The 16,828-nt window shown below is 37.8% G+C and overlaps 1 protein-coding gene and 1 long non-coding RNA gene across 3 annotated transcripts in view; both read right to left on the reverse strand.

Moving 5' to 3' along the window:
• Positions 1–16,828, reverse strand: part of LOC138989902 (uncharacterized) — a 201,168-nt gene that overhangs the window by 49,981 nt on the left and 134,359 nt on the right. The window lies entirely within an intron of this gene.
• Positions 4,269–4,721, reverse strand: LOC106700548 (small nuclear ribonucleoprotein E-like). The gene has a single exon (XM_070380160.1). It carries the CDS (start codon positions 4,698–4,700, stop codon positions 4,389–4,391), a length of 312 nt encoding a protein of 103 aa, XP_070236261.1. The 5' UTR covers positions 4,701–4,721; the 3' UTR covers positions 4,269–4,388.

Below are 16,828 nucleotides of genomic sequence, written 5' to 3' on the forward strand. Positions count from 1 at the left end.
TAGGACAAAACACTTGCATACAGTAAAGGACATTCTGCTCCTCAGGAAGATCTAGTGCTGATCAACAATAAAGCAAATAAGGGCTCTGTCAAAACAAACTAACAACCACTCTTTGAAAGGGACAAGGTGCAAATCATATAGAATAATCTTAGCTGAAAAATGTCAAGAAGGAGGCACAGTAACTCCCTTTCTGCCAAAGGCTGACTCCCTGGGAGGAACTCCCAGAGCAGTCTTCAAGTCTGTTGACTTGTTTTTTCAAGCTATTAATGTAACTCGCAGCTACATTGGTTTGTTTTGTTGTTGTGACATGGTCTCCATAGATGTGCATTGAAATTGTGCCCAGCTGCACTGAAGCCAAGAACCATGCAATCTGGAGGTTGTGCAAGCAAGATTACAAGGCTCCAAGGTATCCAGTGCCTGCGCTGCTCATCTCTTCCACTTACCTCGAAGCTTGGCTTGTCTAGCCTGGGCAAGGGAATGCTGCACTGGGACCAGATCCAAGTGCTTTAGGAAAGTGGCTACATTTACAGGGAAGGAAGAGAGTTTTATCTTCACATCAGGGCTTTATTTGCATGCCTAAGGAATGGTCAGCTTAACCAGGATCAGCTTAGTGCCTGTTTGTTTTTAGTTGTCCCTCTTCCTTTTTGTATGGAGCCCAACTTTCTCATCTTTAGTCCTCTCAGGAGTCCATTACCCTTATGTTTTCTTCATCCTCTGTCAATCTCAGGAAATGTATTTGCAAGAAATAACTTGATCAATTCATTCACACCAAACTTAGAAAATAAAAACACAGGGGGAAAGATAGAGGGCATCCAGTTAAATCTGAATTTCACATAAACAATTACTATTTTTTAGTGCAACCATGTCTCATCCAACATTTGGGACATATTTATATTAAGATTATTTACTGTTTATTTGAATTTCAAAATTAACGTTTGTCCTATACACTAAATAAGTAAATGACTACATGAAAGAGTAAATGGCTTATGATGTTTTTACCTCTGCCAAGGCTACTGTCTGAATTTTAACTTAGGGTTAAAGTCCCCATAGCTCTAACTAAATTTATAATTAGGAGATCTTAGCAACAAACTAGAAGAAAAACATACTGTACCAGGTAAGCAATCACTTATTATGCCCAACCATAAGGAGTCACATTTTCTAAAATTAAAAGACTACAACCTAGAGGCAGAAAGCATCACTTGATTTTTACCTGCTTGTACTTAAGGCTATTTATCAATGTTTATTTCAAATCAGATAATATGATTGTTCACATTAATTGGTGCTTTATTCTTCTAGATGGAGAGAACACAATTTAAAGATGCAAACCTCTGCACCAAAATATCTGTTCTCACACTATCTTCCATGAACTGGAGACATACATGGAGTTAGTTGAACATCCTAGGCCTCAGCTCATATCTCATCAACGAAGACGTTACATGCCATATCTATCAACAAAGCCAAGCGTGAATACATATTCTTGAAGTTCTCAGAAAACCTATAGTTAGGGTCAGAGAAAAGGAAAAATATATGAAATTAATGGTAATCAAAGAGAAAATAGGAAGGAGAATTGAAAAAAGAAAGAAGAAAATTATAAATACAAATATCAAAAATGTAAAGGGAGTGAAGAAGACTCTTGGACCAACCCCAATTATCTAGAATAGGTGGCTACCTCCTGGTGTGAGTTAAGTTCTGGGAAGATCCCTGTGGAAAATACTAGAGATAAGCTCATTTAACATCTGTTCCAACCTCCTTCTGCAATGCCTTCTTATGTATTACAGAGGCTAATAAACAAAACTGCCTTTTTCCACACTTTCTTATAACTAGGGTTCTAGATATGCTATAGACTCCATTATTAGATTCACTTTCAGAATGGGAATTCAGACTCTGTAAAGCAAGGAGAGAGACTGGACATGAGGCATCGTTCTGCTGCTGCAGATGGAGTATTAACTCCCCAGTTTAGCAGAAGTGGTTTCCTGACCACAGCTTCTCTGTTTGACAGGCAGCATCCAGATCAAGACAAGTACAGCAGTTTCTATGATGATTCAGTTGTGATGTGGCCTCAGGATTTGTTTCTGGAAGCTCCCCAGCCTAGATTCTATTTCTTCTACCCACAGACCCGTTCTGTAGACCATTGAATACCCTGTCATTAATACATTTCAGCTTAAGCCAGCTAAAGTGGGGTCTGTTCTCTGCAACTGAGCACTAACTAAGACAAGCTGCTACTACCAAAATATCTACTTCAGTAGCCTAATGGTTCTCAACTTGGCAATGTCTGGAGACATTTTGGGGTCACATATAAAAGGAAGATTACTCTTGGCATCTAGTGAATAGAGACCAGATACTACTAAACATTCCACAATGCACAGAACAACCCCCACAACAAAGAACTGTTCAGTCCAAAACGTCAATAGTGCCAAGACTGAGAAACCCTTCCCTAGCCTAGAATCAACGGCACCCCACTCCAGTACTCTTGCCTGGCAAATCCCATGGATGGAAAAGCCTGGTGGGCTGCAGTCCATGGAGTCACTCAGAGTGGGACACGACTGAGCGACTTCACTTTCACTTTTCACTTTCATGCATTGGAGAAGGAAATGGCATCCAGTGTTCTTGCCTGGAGAATCCCAGGGACTGCGGAGCCTGGTGGGCTGCTGTCTATGGGGTCTCACAGAGTCGGACACGACTGAAGTGACTTAGCAGCAGCAGCCTAGAATCAAATTTGAAAGTTAATCATTTAAAATATAGTATTTGCCTCTTTCTGCCATCTTTCCATGCTGCCATAATGGTGTGCATGAATGTCCTGGCTGATACTCTCAAGAGTATCAACAATGCTGAAAAAAGAGGCAAACACCAGATGCTTATAAGGCTGTGCTCCAAAGTCATCATCAGGTTTCTAATTGTGAGGATGAAGCATGGTTACATTGGCGAATTTTAAATCATCAATGATCACAGGGTTGGGAAAAAATTGTTGTAACATACAGGCAGAATAAATAAGTGTGGAGTGATCAGCCTCAGATTTGACGTAAGACTCAAAGATCTAGAAAAATGGCAGAATAATCTGCTCCCATCCCATCAGTTTGGCTTCACTGTACTGAAAACCTGAGCTGGCGTATGGACCATAAAGAAGCAAGACAAAACACTATAGGGAAAACACTTGGATTCTTTTTCTAGGGATGTAATACAAATAAAATGCCTCAAAGGACAAAAAAAAAAAAAAATACAGTATTTGCAATATGTTGGTTTAACAAGAACTCTTTCACAATGCAAATGGTCCCCAATAAATTACAGGTAAAGTTTTTGTTCTCTGCCAATGTAGTACTGAAAACCACATTCTCTTTCACACTGTAATATTTCTGCAATCATGTCATGACCTAAAAGGTATGCTTTTAATGTAGTGATTTTTTCCCTATCGACAAACAGAGTTGACTATTTGTAGTCTCAACCCTAGCTCTTCAACACAATCAATGCAGTGCTTTTCATTGGTTTAAGCATGAGGTCCAGACATCAATATTTCTTCAATGCTCCTTGCAGTCAGGGTCAAGAACCACTAATTCGGAGCATTTTAAAGATTTTGGACCCCTGAAGATAGAGAAAAGGAAATAAAAGGGATGCCACTAGGAAAGATAAGCAAAAGGTGATGGCAGACAACCAGACAGACTTCAGAACCTTGCTCTTCCACCCAAGACCAAACAATCACCAAAAAATGTGCTAACACTCCAGCCTTATAGTTCTTGAGTAACTTTCAGGAGCTCTCTGGGACCCAAAGAAAATAACAAGTGGAGAACTGAACTAATAATTGATCCTGACAAAAATAAATGGAAGATGCTTTCATCTACTCCAAACTCAGTGCGTATTTTTCTCAGCACATATGTCGAAGCAAGCTGTATCCTACAAATATATTTCCTATATTTGTAAACATCTCATTCCCCTGTAAAGTCTAGCTCCTCCCTTGAAGGAAGAGGTGCTCTATAAACATTGGCTAAAATGAATTAAATATACCCCCTAAACATGCTTCTGACTTAAAATGTATAGGGAAGAGATACTAGCCCTCTTTAAAGGAGAGAACAAAAATTTAAGAGAAAATAGTAAAAGGAGACAAAGGAACTAGCCCACTCCAATTATCTCTTTCTCCAGCAGTGGAAGAGATCTACACAGGTCCAAATAAATTTTGCCTCAAAAATTTGCTACTACTCCAACTTAATAACCTACTACTCCATTGTTAATTTTTTTTTTTTTTATAAAAACAGTCCCACAGCATTTATTATAATCTGGTAATAACATAAGGGTGAGCAGAACAATATGAATACATGTTTTAGAACTACATCTCTAACAAAGGACACCTAAAAAAACCAACAGTATTGCCAAACAATTTCTCACTTCATCTGTCGCTTCTAGTTGGAGACACTTTGGAGCAGAGTAATGTTATCTCCTTTTAGCATGATCCGACCCAGTTGTTTTCTTGACTTTGTTTTAGAATGAATCTCTTCTGCGTCATCTAATATGAGGTTCATATACTCATCAAAACCAATGATACAGCCCTCTATCTGCATATTCACTTGCTCATAAAGCCACACCTGAATCCGTGATCTATTTTGCAAGTATCTGAAGATGAGATTGATGGGCTGCACCATCACCTTCTGCACCTTCTGGCCCTGGCCCCGTACGCCATGCTGGACGCTCACAAGCACCACAGTGCTCCACATTCTCTCTCAGAAAGCAACTTCCAGAACGAACCTGTTAATTTTTTAAAGTTAAAATCGACACAGTAAATTCTACAGTGTCCCCACCTGCCTCAAAACCCAGATTGTAGACTTCTAAAGCCAGATCTTGGATAAGATTTTGAAACCATGCTCTACTATACAAAAAAAGGTATGTTTAGGTGACAGTCCATAATATTGCAAAGGACTGAGTCTCAAGCAGTAAATAGAGTCTGAAGCCCAAATCCATCTTTTTAGAAACAATCACTTTCATCATTTCAGCAGAGTCAGTTTTCCTTTGTTTTACATTTATTTATTCAGAGACCTCTAAATATAAGCTGCTCTGTTGAAACAGCCTCTGGACCCAAGTACAATTAAAACATTAATTAAAATATATGATTAAAAACACCCAGCATCAAGGCTGAAACAGTATCAAATGAGCAGTCCCGTTCAAGTGTCAGTCATAGAGGATAAATCCAACTGCCAGTGACCAGTACCGTGCTCCCCCCGCCCCCACCCCACCCCTGGCTCTGCCATGGATTCCGACCAGCTGATGCTGCAGTGGACACTCTCTGCAGATGGAAGGGCACACTCAAATATTCCATTTCTTTCCCCACCCTTGATTTGGCTTCCCTGGTGGCTCCGATGGTAAAGAATCAGTTGCAAAGCAGGAGACATGGGTTTGTATTCCTGGGTCGGTAAGATCTCCTAGAGAAGGGAATGGCAAGTATTCTTGCCTGGAGAATTCCATGATCAGAGGAGATTGGCGGGCTACAGTCCAGGGGGTCGCAAAGAATCGGACATGACTGAGCAACTAACAGCTTCATTTTTTTTTCATGTTCCTCTCCTTTCATTCAGCAATAGGCTAAAGAGAAATTCACAAAACCCCAAATCTGGGAGACACCTGGACATGGGAATTTTACATAACATTTTGGCTTTGGCAGGTCAGGAATGAAGAGTTGGAAGCCCTCAACTGAAAAGGACCCTGTACTCTGTGGGCAGCTTTATTCTTCCTGAGGTATTCTACCCTTGGTTCTGGCTCCAAACACTTCTGAATGCAGAGGTAGCAGCAAAAGTAATATGGAATACACAGTGTAGAGTCAAAGGGAACACCACAGGGACTAGCATAGATTTCAGACAATGTAGACATTTCACATTTAGGGGGTGGGGGTTCCCATCTATAAAATAGAACCTTCTACAAAATTACCATCTACATAATAGGTTATAAACCTTCACTCCCTTGTGACACAGAAAATTCCCTAAATTCCAAATGTGTTTACACAGCTAATTAGACATGAAAATTTTAAATCTAGCACAGGCCTGTTAAGAAGGTCTTGTTATATGCAGACATGTTCTGTCAAGGGTGTGTATCTAGTGAGAGATGCCATCAATGGCTAATATGATTTTATTATAAGTTCTATCCTTTTCTTAAAAGCTCACAAAAAAAAAAAAAAAAAGCAAAAGATCTTGGTTTTCTTCTTTTTTGTATGATTTTCCCACAAATCTCCCACCATAGGAAAATAGGAAAAGAGATTTGAAAGAAAAGAATAGTAGATCAATACTAGGTAGGAATAGTATTTCAAAAGTGGTGAAAGTGAAAAGTAAAAGCGAAGTCGCTCAGTTGTGTCCGATTCTATGCAATACTGTGGACTGTAGCCTACCAGGCTCCCCCATCCATGGGATTTTCCAGGCAAGAAAATCTTTGCCATTTCCTTCTCCAGTGGATCTTCCTGACCCAGGGATTGAGTGGGACCATGTTATTTTATGTTCCTCTGTATTCTGTATTATTCATTCCTCTTTTTTTTTTTTCTTTATTGACAAGTGTGCCCATATCTTATTACAAAGAGGCTACCACCAAAGAAGATAAAAATGCCTTTTATCATGCATCTGGCCCAAATTATATTTCTAGAACTCCTTTTCAATCAGCCATGGTGTTTTTCATAATTTTGTGATTTTTGTCAAATTGGCTGAATCTCACAAGCTGCCTGCTACTACATTCTGAAGTGCCAGGCTGGTATCTAAGAAAAAAAAAAAAATAACATTTTCCTTCACTCTTAACCCACAATCTGACTTCTTATGCTGAATTCAATCCCCAGCTAATTAGTTCAAGAGTAAGCAACTTTAACCAAGATTTGGTATTACTTTACTGTTTCTGAGAGCTGGACTTTCCCCAGATATAGCTCTCTTATTACCCTTTGCATTTTAAATAAGCCATTTTGGAGCATGGCTCTTGCTTTTTCTTTAATATATGCACCCCTTGGGGCTGTACTGAAGCTTGTGATGGCTCTTCGCCAGCAGTCAGGGCAACAGAATATCTACAAGATCCAGCTTTGTCCTACAGTTGGCATTCATTGTGTAGCCCCAGTTGAACAGAGAGACTGCAAGTCAATTTTCTAAGAAATTCAGGGTCCCTAATACTCTAACATAGAATCTCCCTTCACTTCCTCCATCTTGTTTGTTTTAACCATGCAGTAACATTTCCCTTATTGGTAGTTTCTGGAATAAAGTATTCCTTAGAAGGCTACCTTACAGATAACTGAAGACTTGCTAAAGTAAGAGTTTGATTAAAAAAAAAAAAACTTTCTAAAATGTTAAATAGTTCTGGTGGGTCTCAAACAAGGTATGCCAAAAGTATTTTGACTCTTTCTTGATGAGTTAGGGTCATCTTTAAACCATCAGTTATTTTACACTGGAGTATACCCTGGCGGCTCAGATGGTAAAAAATCCACCTGCCATTCAGGAGACCTGGGTTCAAACCCTGGGTCAGGAAGATTCCCTGGAGAAGGGAATGGCAACCCACTCCAGTATTCTTACCTGGAGAATTCCATGGACAGAGGAGCCTGGCAGGCTATAGTTCATGAGGTCGCGAAGAGTCAGACACAACTAAGCAACTTACACTTTCACTTTCATAAAAAAAATAAATAATAACCAGTGCATAAAATTATTTGCCCCTACATTCAGAAGTCACTATATTTTCTTGTTTACTTTGGAAAAATTTTATATTTTTATTTCTGTCCCTTTCCATACTATCAAACTATTTCAAACTATCTGTGTTCACTTTGCATTGATGTTCACATGTCAGTTTGTAGAAGCAAACTTTGGCTACATTGCTTTCAACTTGCAGATGGCTGGAAACCCAAATAAATTTGCTGTAACAATATCTACATGAAAATTAAATCAGTTTTGAGTGGTATTGTGAAGCTCAGCCTTCTGATCTAAATGCATAAGCATCAGGATATGAATGTATAGCTGCTATTCTGGTTACTCAAAGCTATTTGAGCTCTTCATCTGTATTACACAGAAGAACATGACCAGGTACTTGTCCTTCGGTAATACTGCACACTCAAGTTCAGCAATTTGTTCACTCTCAGTGTTCTGCTCTTTCCTTCTTGTTCTTGTCTTCTCTTCATCCCTCTGGTTCTTTCTTTGAGCAATTTCCATAAGCATTAAATCATCCATTGTGATAAGGAAAGAAATCATAAAGGAAAGAGTAAAATATTTTAATCAATGCAAACTGAATCTTGATTTTGGGGAGGCAGTGGGCAGTGGTTAAATGATTGGCAGGAGAAGGATAAAAGTACATGAAAATGGAAGATTTACTTTTTAAACTTGCCTCGCATCAAAATGAAAGTATTAAATTTGGCTACGCTCACAAAAGCCTCTGACACTCATATGTGGCCATCTCCCCAGGTTATAAAATCTCAGCCTCTTTGACTAAAATCCCAACAGCTGTTGGAAACGCCTGTGCTAGGCAAAGACAACCCAGGCAAAGTTGACTTGGAGTGTCAAAAAAAATCTCATCAAAAAAAGATAAAAGTTCTTACTCAACCCTACACTTTATCATGTTGGCATTCGTTGGGGATAGGGTGACCAACTCATCCTGACTTGCCAAGGACCGTCCTAATTTTGAAACCAAAACCCCCATGTCTAGGAAACCTACTTAGTCGCAGGCAAATTGGGACATTTGGTCATCCTGATGGGAGATGATGCATCAAAGGTCTCTCATGTTTCCCCCAGCTGATCGTTTTTACCTTCAAAGCAAAACTTTTCATTTTTATAGTTAAAATTTCTAAGAATTTAAAGAGTCCTCCTTTTTTCCTTTTGCTCAGTCAGTCTCGAGAATTATTTCTTAGTAACATCACTAGCATCAATTTCCTCTTTATTATTGCCACCAACTTGGACTTTATCCCCTGATCCTGGGCTATTGTAAAACTTCCATGAAGTCTTCCTGCCTTCACTGCATTGTGCATGCCCTTCTCAGATTAATCTTTTCAAAATCTTGTTTTGCACAAGATTCAGCTGAAGTCCCACCTCTTTCATGAAGCCTTATATCTTCCCTGGCAGGAGGGGAAACAGGGTGGGAGAAAGAAGTGGCAGAAGATAGGCTTAGGAAAGATAGGGGTGCTGTGAGGCCAATGCCGGCTGCCACCTCACAGAAGCTGCTAAAGAACAAAATCAAGACAGGCCGCAGAAGGGAGAGACAGGCAAGGCACAGAGTCAGTAATCCAGAAAAGGTGGTCTGAATCAACCATCAAGCCAAGGAGGTCGAGCCTCAGACACAAATCTGCAGGGCCCATGTGGATATCCAACAGCCAGTATGCATTGTTCTCAGTAGAGTAGATGCAAGAGGGTCACATCAAGCAAATCCCTCTGAGAGCAGACTACCCCACAGCTAGTTCAAGGCAGGGCTGGCCACATGAGAAGGGGAAGGAAACTGCAGTAGGAAGAACTGCCTGTCCCACCCTTTCCACAACCAGAAGGTTCTAATTTGGAAAGTTGTTAATATATTAATGTATGCATCCCTTAAATGCAGACAGTATCTTTTAATGCTCTAAAATTCCCCACACCTAGCACTATATGTAGTCAATAAACATTTGATTTATACAGTATAAAGTGTGCTCCCATGTTCTAAAGGCCATGTGCATGGGAAACCATGAGAAGCACAAAGAAACTCCACTTCTTTTCAGGAAGTGTGGAAGTCATCTGGCTGGCTGGGGTTTCAGATGCACTAATCAGCAAATAGAGTGAACACAATTTCTCCCTTTCCTCTTTTTTAAAACTTCAGAGTAAGCCATTAACTCTCCTATTTCTTTTCATATCCTAGTTCAAATCCTAAGGGCAAGAAAAAATAATAACAAAACAAATTATCTTTCACCAAGACTCAGATCCAAATCAGCCTTATGTTTTCAAGCTACCGTGTTTATTAGTACTTGAAGTTCAACCAGAGAGAAAGAAAAATTGATCTAGTTCAGTTTCTCAACTTCAGAATTTTCCACACACATGCTAAATCACTTCTTGAGCAAATGTCATGGTGTGTCCATGCTGAGAATCCCTTTAAAATGATGAAGTCTTAAAAAGACTTTGCTAAGAATGTATTTTTCATTCGATAATACTTAGGGGGGAGAGATCCAAGTTAAAAAGAAGGACTATTATGTTAGCTTTATAAGTGTAATCACCTTTCTTTATTCATTGATCTATGAAGTCTCTTGAGTACATGACGGGGAAAAAAGCAATAGTTAAGATTTACAAATAATATGCTATTGGAAATGCCTCAAATGAGGGTCTTGTTTTAAGTGCCAAGGTAAACACCTACAACTACTAATATAAAAGGAGACCATTTTGTTTTCTATAAAAAACAAATGTCAGATGTAATTTTGAAATCTCTGGAGAAAAAAAGGAAGACTTCAAATGAATCTCTGATAAGAAACAGCATGGCATGCATAATGCTAGAAGTATTATTCATCTAAAGAAAGTGACTACCTTAAACTTTGTAAATGGTCTAAATCAGGATTTCTCAATACTATCATGAATAGTCAAGCCCTGTGGACATTTTGTACCAAATAATTCTTTGTTTTGAGGGGCTGAGCTGTTTACGGTAGTATACAGATGCAGTGGGCTTTCCTAGTGGCTCGGTGGTAAAGAGTCTGCCTGCCAATGCAGAAGACATGGGTTTGAGCTCTGGGTCGGGAAGATCCTCTGGAGAAGGAAATGGCACCCACTTCAGTATTCTTTGTCTGGGAAATCGCATGGACAGAGGAGCCTGGTGGGCTACAGTCCATGGGGTCGCAAAGAGTCTGACACAACTTAGCTAACAAACGACAACAAATGCCAGTCACAGCCCCCAACCCCTACCAGTCGTGAGAAACAAAAACGTCTCCAGACATTGCCAAATGTTCCCTGGAAGGCAAAACCATTCCCCAGTTGAACACCACTGATTAAATGAGAGAAACTTTTTTAAAAGTGAAGGCTCATAAGACAGCAGACTTAGAACACAGCAAAGAATCAGTGGTGTCAAGATGTCAAAGGGATGCTACACTAAGATAATCAGCTTAGACAAGCAGCAGAAACAATGCACAAGACTAAACATAACTGGAAAATGGAACCATAAACCTAACCAACAAGGACAAAGGTATACTGAAGAAAATGAGAATGGCCAGCATCACTTGAAAACCATTTTTCTTAAATTTTTATCTGAAAAAGCATCAGTCTGGATAAGAAAGTCAAACAATTTCACTCAGATACATACTACAAAGAATGACATTCCCTTCCCTGCCCCCTCAAAACACAAACCTCTGCTTGCCAAGTATTGGTAAGTTTATATATGCATCTGTGAATGTGAAGGGTGGCTTAGAACTCTCTGTATCTCCCACACCTAGCAGTATAGGTATTCAATAAATATTTGATTTAAATGATAATAAAAACATGCTTTCATGTTCTAAAAGGTTTTAAAGAAGACATATCAAAGAGTGGTGAAATGAATGATTTTGTACGTCTCACTTGGAAATAAGAAGCTAAAGGAAAAACCCAGACAAAGCTCAGCAGAAATATAGGAGTGGGAAAAGCAAAGGTCAAAGAGTTGAAAAGACTTGAGTTAAATCCCAGCTGCATTGGTCCTAGATAGGTGAATTAGGTTCCATTTACTCTATTGTACCCTATAGAATGAGTACAATAATCCTACCTCAAAAGACAGGATAATTACTAAGATGAAGTACACATAGTGAGGGAAAAAAAAAATCAGCTCTCTTGATCTTCTTCTCCAAGATTAATGGATTTCTAACCATAAGTGCAATATCTACCCAAGTTAATTTTCTCTTTGAAGTCAGAAAGAGAAAAATCTCAAATCATTGTGGACCTAAAACTAAGTGTTAACAAAGTCCCACACCAACAATAATAATGCAAAAAACCATCAAGGAATAAAAAAAAAGAAGACAGACCCTTGAGAATAAGTGGATAAAATATTAATAGAATACTATCAATACAAAGTCAACTTGGTAATCTTTTGAGGAAACCCTAAGGCATGAAGAGAAAATCAGAGCCAAACAACAAATAATGTCTTCTCTATTTTATAAAGTATTTAAAAGTCTACTTAGTTAATCACAGCATTTTTATTAATTAAAAAACTTTTTAATATCTGTGCTAATGTTTTTTTAAAAAAAGAAGATTAAGCTGAATATGATTAGAATTTTCTTTCAACATCTAAAAGCTTTTAAATTGAAGGTTATTTCTGGGGTCATGGATGTATTCTATTATTTCACAATTGGGTTTTGATCAAACAGATTTATCTATTTGTCATAACTGATTAATTGTTCATTTAAGATCAGTGTATGTGAAAATGTTACATTAATATATACATATGCACAGATACATATGTATGTATACATATGTATGTGTACATATACATTTGTATATATGTACTTGAGTATATATTTGTATATACAAACATATGTATGTATATATATTTATTTTAAAAAACTTAAAAATTTTTTTAAATATAGCTGTAGAATTTATGTGATCTAGATCTTTTTCCTCCCCCTCAAACTGGTCTATTTTTATAAATCAATTTTAATTGTCAAAGAAAAAAATAAATAATTTTTAAAAGAAAGAAAATTAGTTCACACAAACTATATAAAGAAAAAAGAAAAGTAAAAAGTGAGCTCAAAAACTTTAACTCCAAATACCATACTAAGATATAAGATATCTCTTTTGCTGTGTTTTTTTTGTGTGTGTGTCATTTTTGCTGTTTTATTTTTAATTGTCTTCTGCAAGAGAAACATATCCAAGTTACATTAGCAGTGGTTCTTACATACTTGGGAGTTAGACTAGGGATCCGTTGAATCAGAGAAGGAAATACATATAGGCATACAGGGAGAAATTTGGAATATAATTCCAGATATCTTATAGGTCAGGTTAGAAACCTTTCAACTAAAAGTTACCAAATGGTCAAAGGCCTGTCATATCTGTATGATTATAAGAGAAATATAGGTTATTATCCTAGTAGTCAATAAAGGTGATTTCTTAGCACACATTAAATAAATAATCAAGGGAATGAGTGAATTAAGAGATTTTAGTCATATTTTAAAATTAAATTTTAGCTGATGCTGGTATATTTTCCTTTCAAGAGCTTTAGAAAAGAAACAAACACACAAATTTTCAAAGGAAAATATTAAAATCTCAAGGATAAAAATAAACAAAATTGAAAAAGGACAGAATTGAAAAGACCAATAATTGGCAACTTGGAAACAACCTTTTGTGACGCTTCTTGGGTTACAACAACCTCAGTGCCTCCTTCCCCAGTCAAACCAAGGCACCAGAAACACTGAACTCTAATGGTCACTCTTAGTGAGGAATGAACAGCCAAGGCTTGCCAGATATTTAAAGAAAAATTATAACAAATAAAGTCCCAGACAAACTCTGAGAAAAAATAATTTTCAACATCAAACTGTGTGAGGTAAAATAAAGTCCTTTCCAGACATAGATATCTCACACAAACTCGTAGGCACTCTTTTTCTGAAAGCTGCTGGGGATGTGCTCCTCTAAAGTGATAGCATAAACCAAGAGAAAGGCAGATTCAGCAGAGGAGAGAAAAAATTCTCAAGATGGTGTCAAAATGAATACTTCATAAACAGATGTGTCACAGATTTAAAAAGAAACCAATCCTGATTGAAAAGGGAAGATAAAAGATAACAGGATGAATTTCCCTAGAAAGGAAATAAAATGGACATTGCAGATTATTCTACAGATTTTATCATGTAGAAAGCTGTATTGAGAGTCACTTTACAGAAAAGAATCAGCCATAGACTCAAAAAGTTAAAAAGCTAAGCAAATGAAATTAAAAACACTTATTAACTCCAAGACAACTTAGAAGTTGTATAAGATGCAATATTCATATAAACTATATATACACTATGCTGCTGCTGCTGCTAAATCACTTCAGTCGTGTCCGACTCTGTGCCGACCCCATAGACGGCAGCCCACCAGGCTCCGCCCTCCCTGGGATTCTCCAGGCAAGAACACTGGAGTGGGTTGCCATTTCCTTCTCCAATGCATGAAGAGTGAAAAGTGAAAGTGAAGTCGCTCAGTCGTGTCCGACTCTATGCGACCCCATGGACAGCAGCCTACCAGGCTCCTCCATCCATGGGATTTTCCAGGCAAGACTACTGGAGTGGATTGCCATTGCCTTCTCCTATATATACACTATATACATATATAAACATATATAAAACATGTTTTAGTGTGTTTAATCTTTACATAGTATATATTATATTGTTTACAGTATAATCTATATATCATATAAACTATATGCCTCTTTGACTAAATACTGTATGTATATATAATATAAACTATATGTACAATATATAGTATAAACTATATATATGCTATATAGTACAAACCATATACAGTATACATAGTATGCGTGTGTCCATGCTAAGTTGTACCAGTCATGTCCAACTCTGCAACCCTATGGACTGTAGCCCACCAGGCTCCTCTGTCCATGGGATTCTCCGGGCAAGAATACTGGAGTGGGTTGCCACGCCCTCCTCCAGGGCATCTTCCGGACCCAGAGATTGAACGTACCTATATTACCTCTCCTGCACTGGCAGGCAGGTTCTTTACCACTAGCGCTACCTGGGACACCCATACATAGTATAACTATTGATAATATACACAGTATAAACTACATATATCTCATATATATACAAAAATTATATAAATACACAACTATATAACCATTATAATAAATCACTGAATATGAATTCAACCAAAAATTGTGACTCTGCTATCTTGGAAGGAATGGAATGAGGAAAGGAAGTATAAGAGAGCCAAAATAAATAATTTCTAAAAATGTTTAATCAAATAATAGCAGTATATGCATAGTATTTTGATATGAAAAGCAAACATTGAATTAAATAGCTGAAGAATTTGAAAATGGTTACCTAAGGGAGTTGGGAGAGCCAGAAGGATGAGAGGCAATGTAGTAAAGAGGAATTAAAAGAACATTAGATTTTGCCTAAACCTGTTAGCATTATTTGACTTTAAGACTAAGTGCCCATATTACTGTGAAGAAAAGAAGATAATAATTTTTTATAAAAAGAAAGAAAGGAAGGGAGACAAGTGAAGCTTTACCCTTTAAAAAATATTTATATATATGTGCATGGTAAGTCGCTTCAGTTGTGTCTGACTCTTTTGCAATTGCCTGTAGCCTGCCAGGCTCCTCTGTCCATGGGATTCTACAGGCAAGATTACTAGAATAAGTTACCATGCCCTCCTCCAGGGAATCTTCCTGACCCAGGGATTGAACCCACATTTCTTATGTCTCCTGCATTGGCAGGGGGTTCTTTACCACTACAGCCACCTGGACCAAAGTAAATAATATCTAAAAATGTTAAATCAAATAATGCTGCTACTGCTGCTAAGTCACTTCAGTCGTGTCCGACTCTGTGTGACCCCATAGACGGCAGCCCATCAGGCTCCCCTGTCCCTGGGATTTTCCAGGCAAGAACACTGGAGTGGGTTGCCATTGCCTTCTCCAATGCATGAAAGTGAAAAGTGAAAGTGAAGTCACTCAGTTGTGTCCGACCCTCAGTGACCCCATGGACTGCAGCCTATGAGGCTCCTCCGTCCATGGGATTTTCCAGGCAAGAGTACTGAAGTGGGATGCCATTGAGTATGCTGTTATTTGCATGCTATTATAAACATGCTGTGGTATAAACATATTATACAACCACAGTTCTACGATAAGAAAGCAACTGCTCACAATTTTTCAGTTTGTAAAAAATTTACCCTTAGAGTTCAGGTATTCAAGTTCAAGCTCAATCTAAGTGATTGTATTAGGTCCAAAAACAATGGTTGAGGAATAATAGGAACTCTGGCCTTTGAGGTTTCATTTACAATTACTTCTTCAAATCCAGCTTGTGTGCTTCATGAGGGTTTGGATTACCACTTCCACAAGGATTGAGGACCTACAACACAGCTCCTTCTCCTTTGGCAGTTCTCACATTACAGTAGATAATATATAGTAAATAGTTCAAAACTTTAATTATTGGAATAGGAGGTACAGAAGGACAAATGTACCTAATTTATGGGGAGAGGAAAATGGAAATTAGTATCTTATTCATAGTAATATGAATACAATGGATGAAAAGCTATCATTCATAAAATAACATCACTGTAAGCATTCCCAAGACTAAGTATGCTATTGTAAGCATTCCCAAAACTCATACTCACTTGGTATGCATGCTCACTACCAAGTAATTCAGGAGCAAAACAAACCCTCCGTTATATAACTCTTATTTTACTTTTCTTAATCTTTGAGTAATTAACATTGAATAAAGTTGTTTTCTGGGCCACTCCACAAATAGTTTCCCAGAAGAGAAAAGCAAATAGGCCTAAGCATGTGATAGGCTTGGAAAGCAATGAATCAACAAATTTGCAGCTGAATTATTGAACTGTTAACTTTGTGGAGTTAAAGAGAAAAGATTTGGATTAATAAGTGAGGTTTTGTTACCTTTGTTTCTTTGCTCATTTTGTTTGGTGCAGCTGCTTGTTGCCATGGGCACCAAAAGTTATGATGCTGCAACTCACACTGAATATTTTTATTTGGAAAATAAGGTCTCACTTACATAACTGAGGTTTATCAACCACATGAACTGTGAGTGGGAGATTTACATATACCATAAATTTATTTGCTAAACTATTGATCTTGTTTATTCTTAGATGAACTACAAAATGGTGCTTCTTCAATTTAGAGAATGAGAACCTTTTCACTTATTCATTCAACAAACACTTGCTGCGTACCTACTATGGGTTACTATATACTGTGTGCTCTAGGATCTGTGCTAGGTGCTAAAAAATAC

The sequence above is a fragment of the Bos mutus genome, chromosome 11 (genome assembly GCF_027580195.1).
Source record: "Bos mutus isolate GX-2022 chromosome 11, NWIPB_WYAK_1.1, whole genome shotgun sequence".
In the NCBI taxonomy this organism is placed as follows: Eukaryota; Metazoa; Chordata; class Mammalia; order Artiodactyla; family Bovidae; genus Bos; species Bos mutus.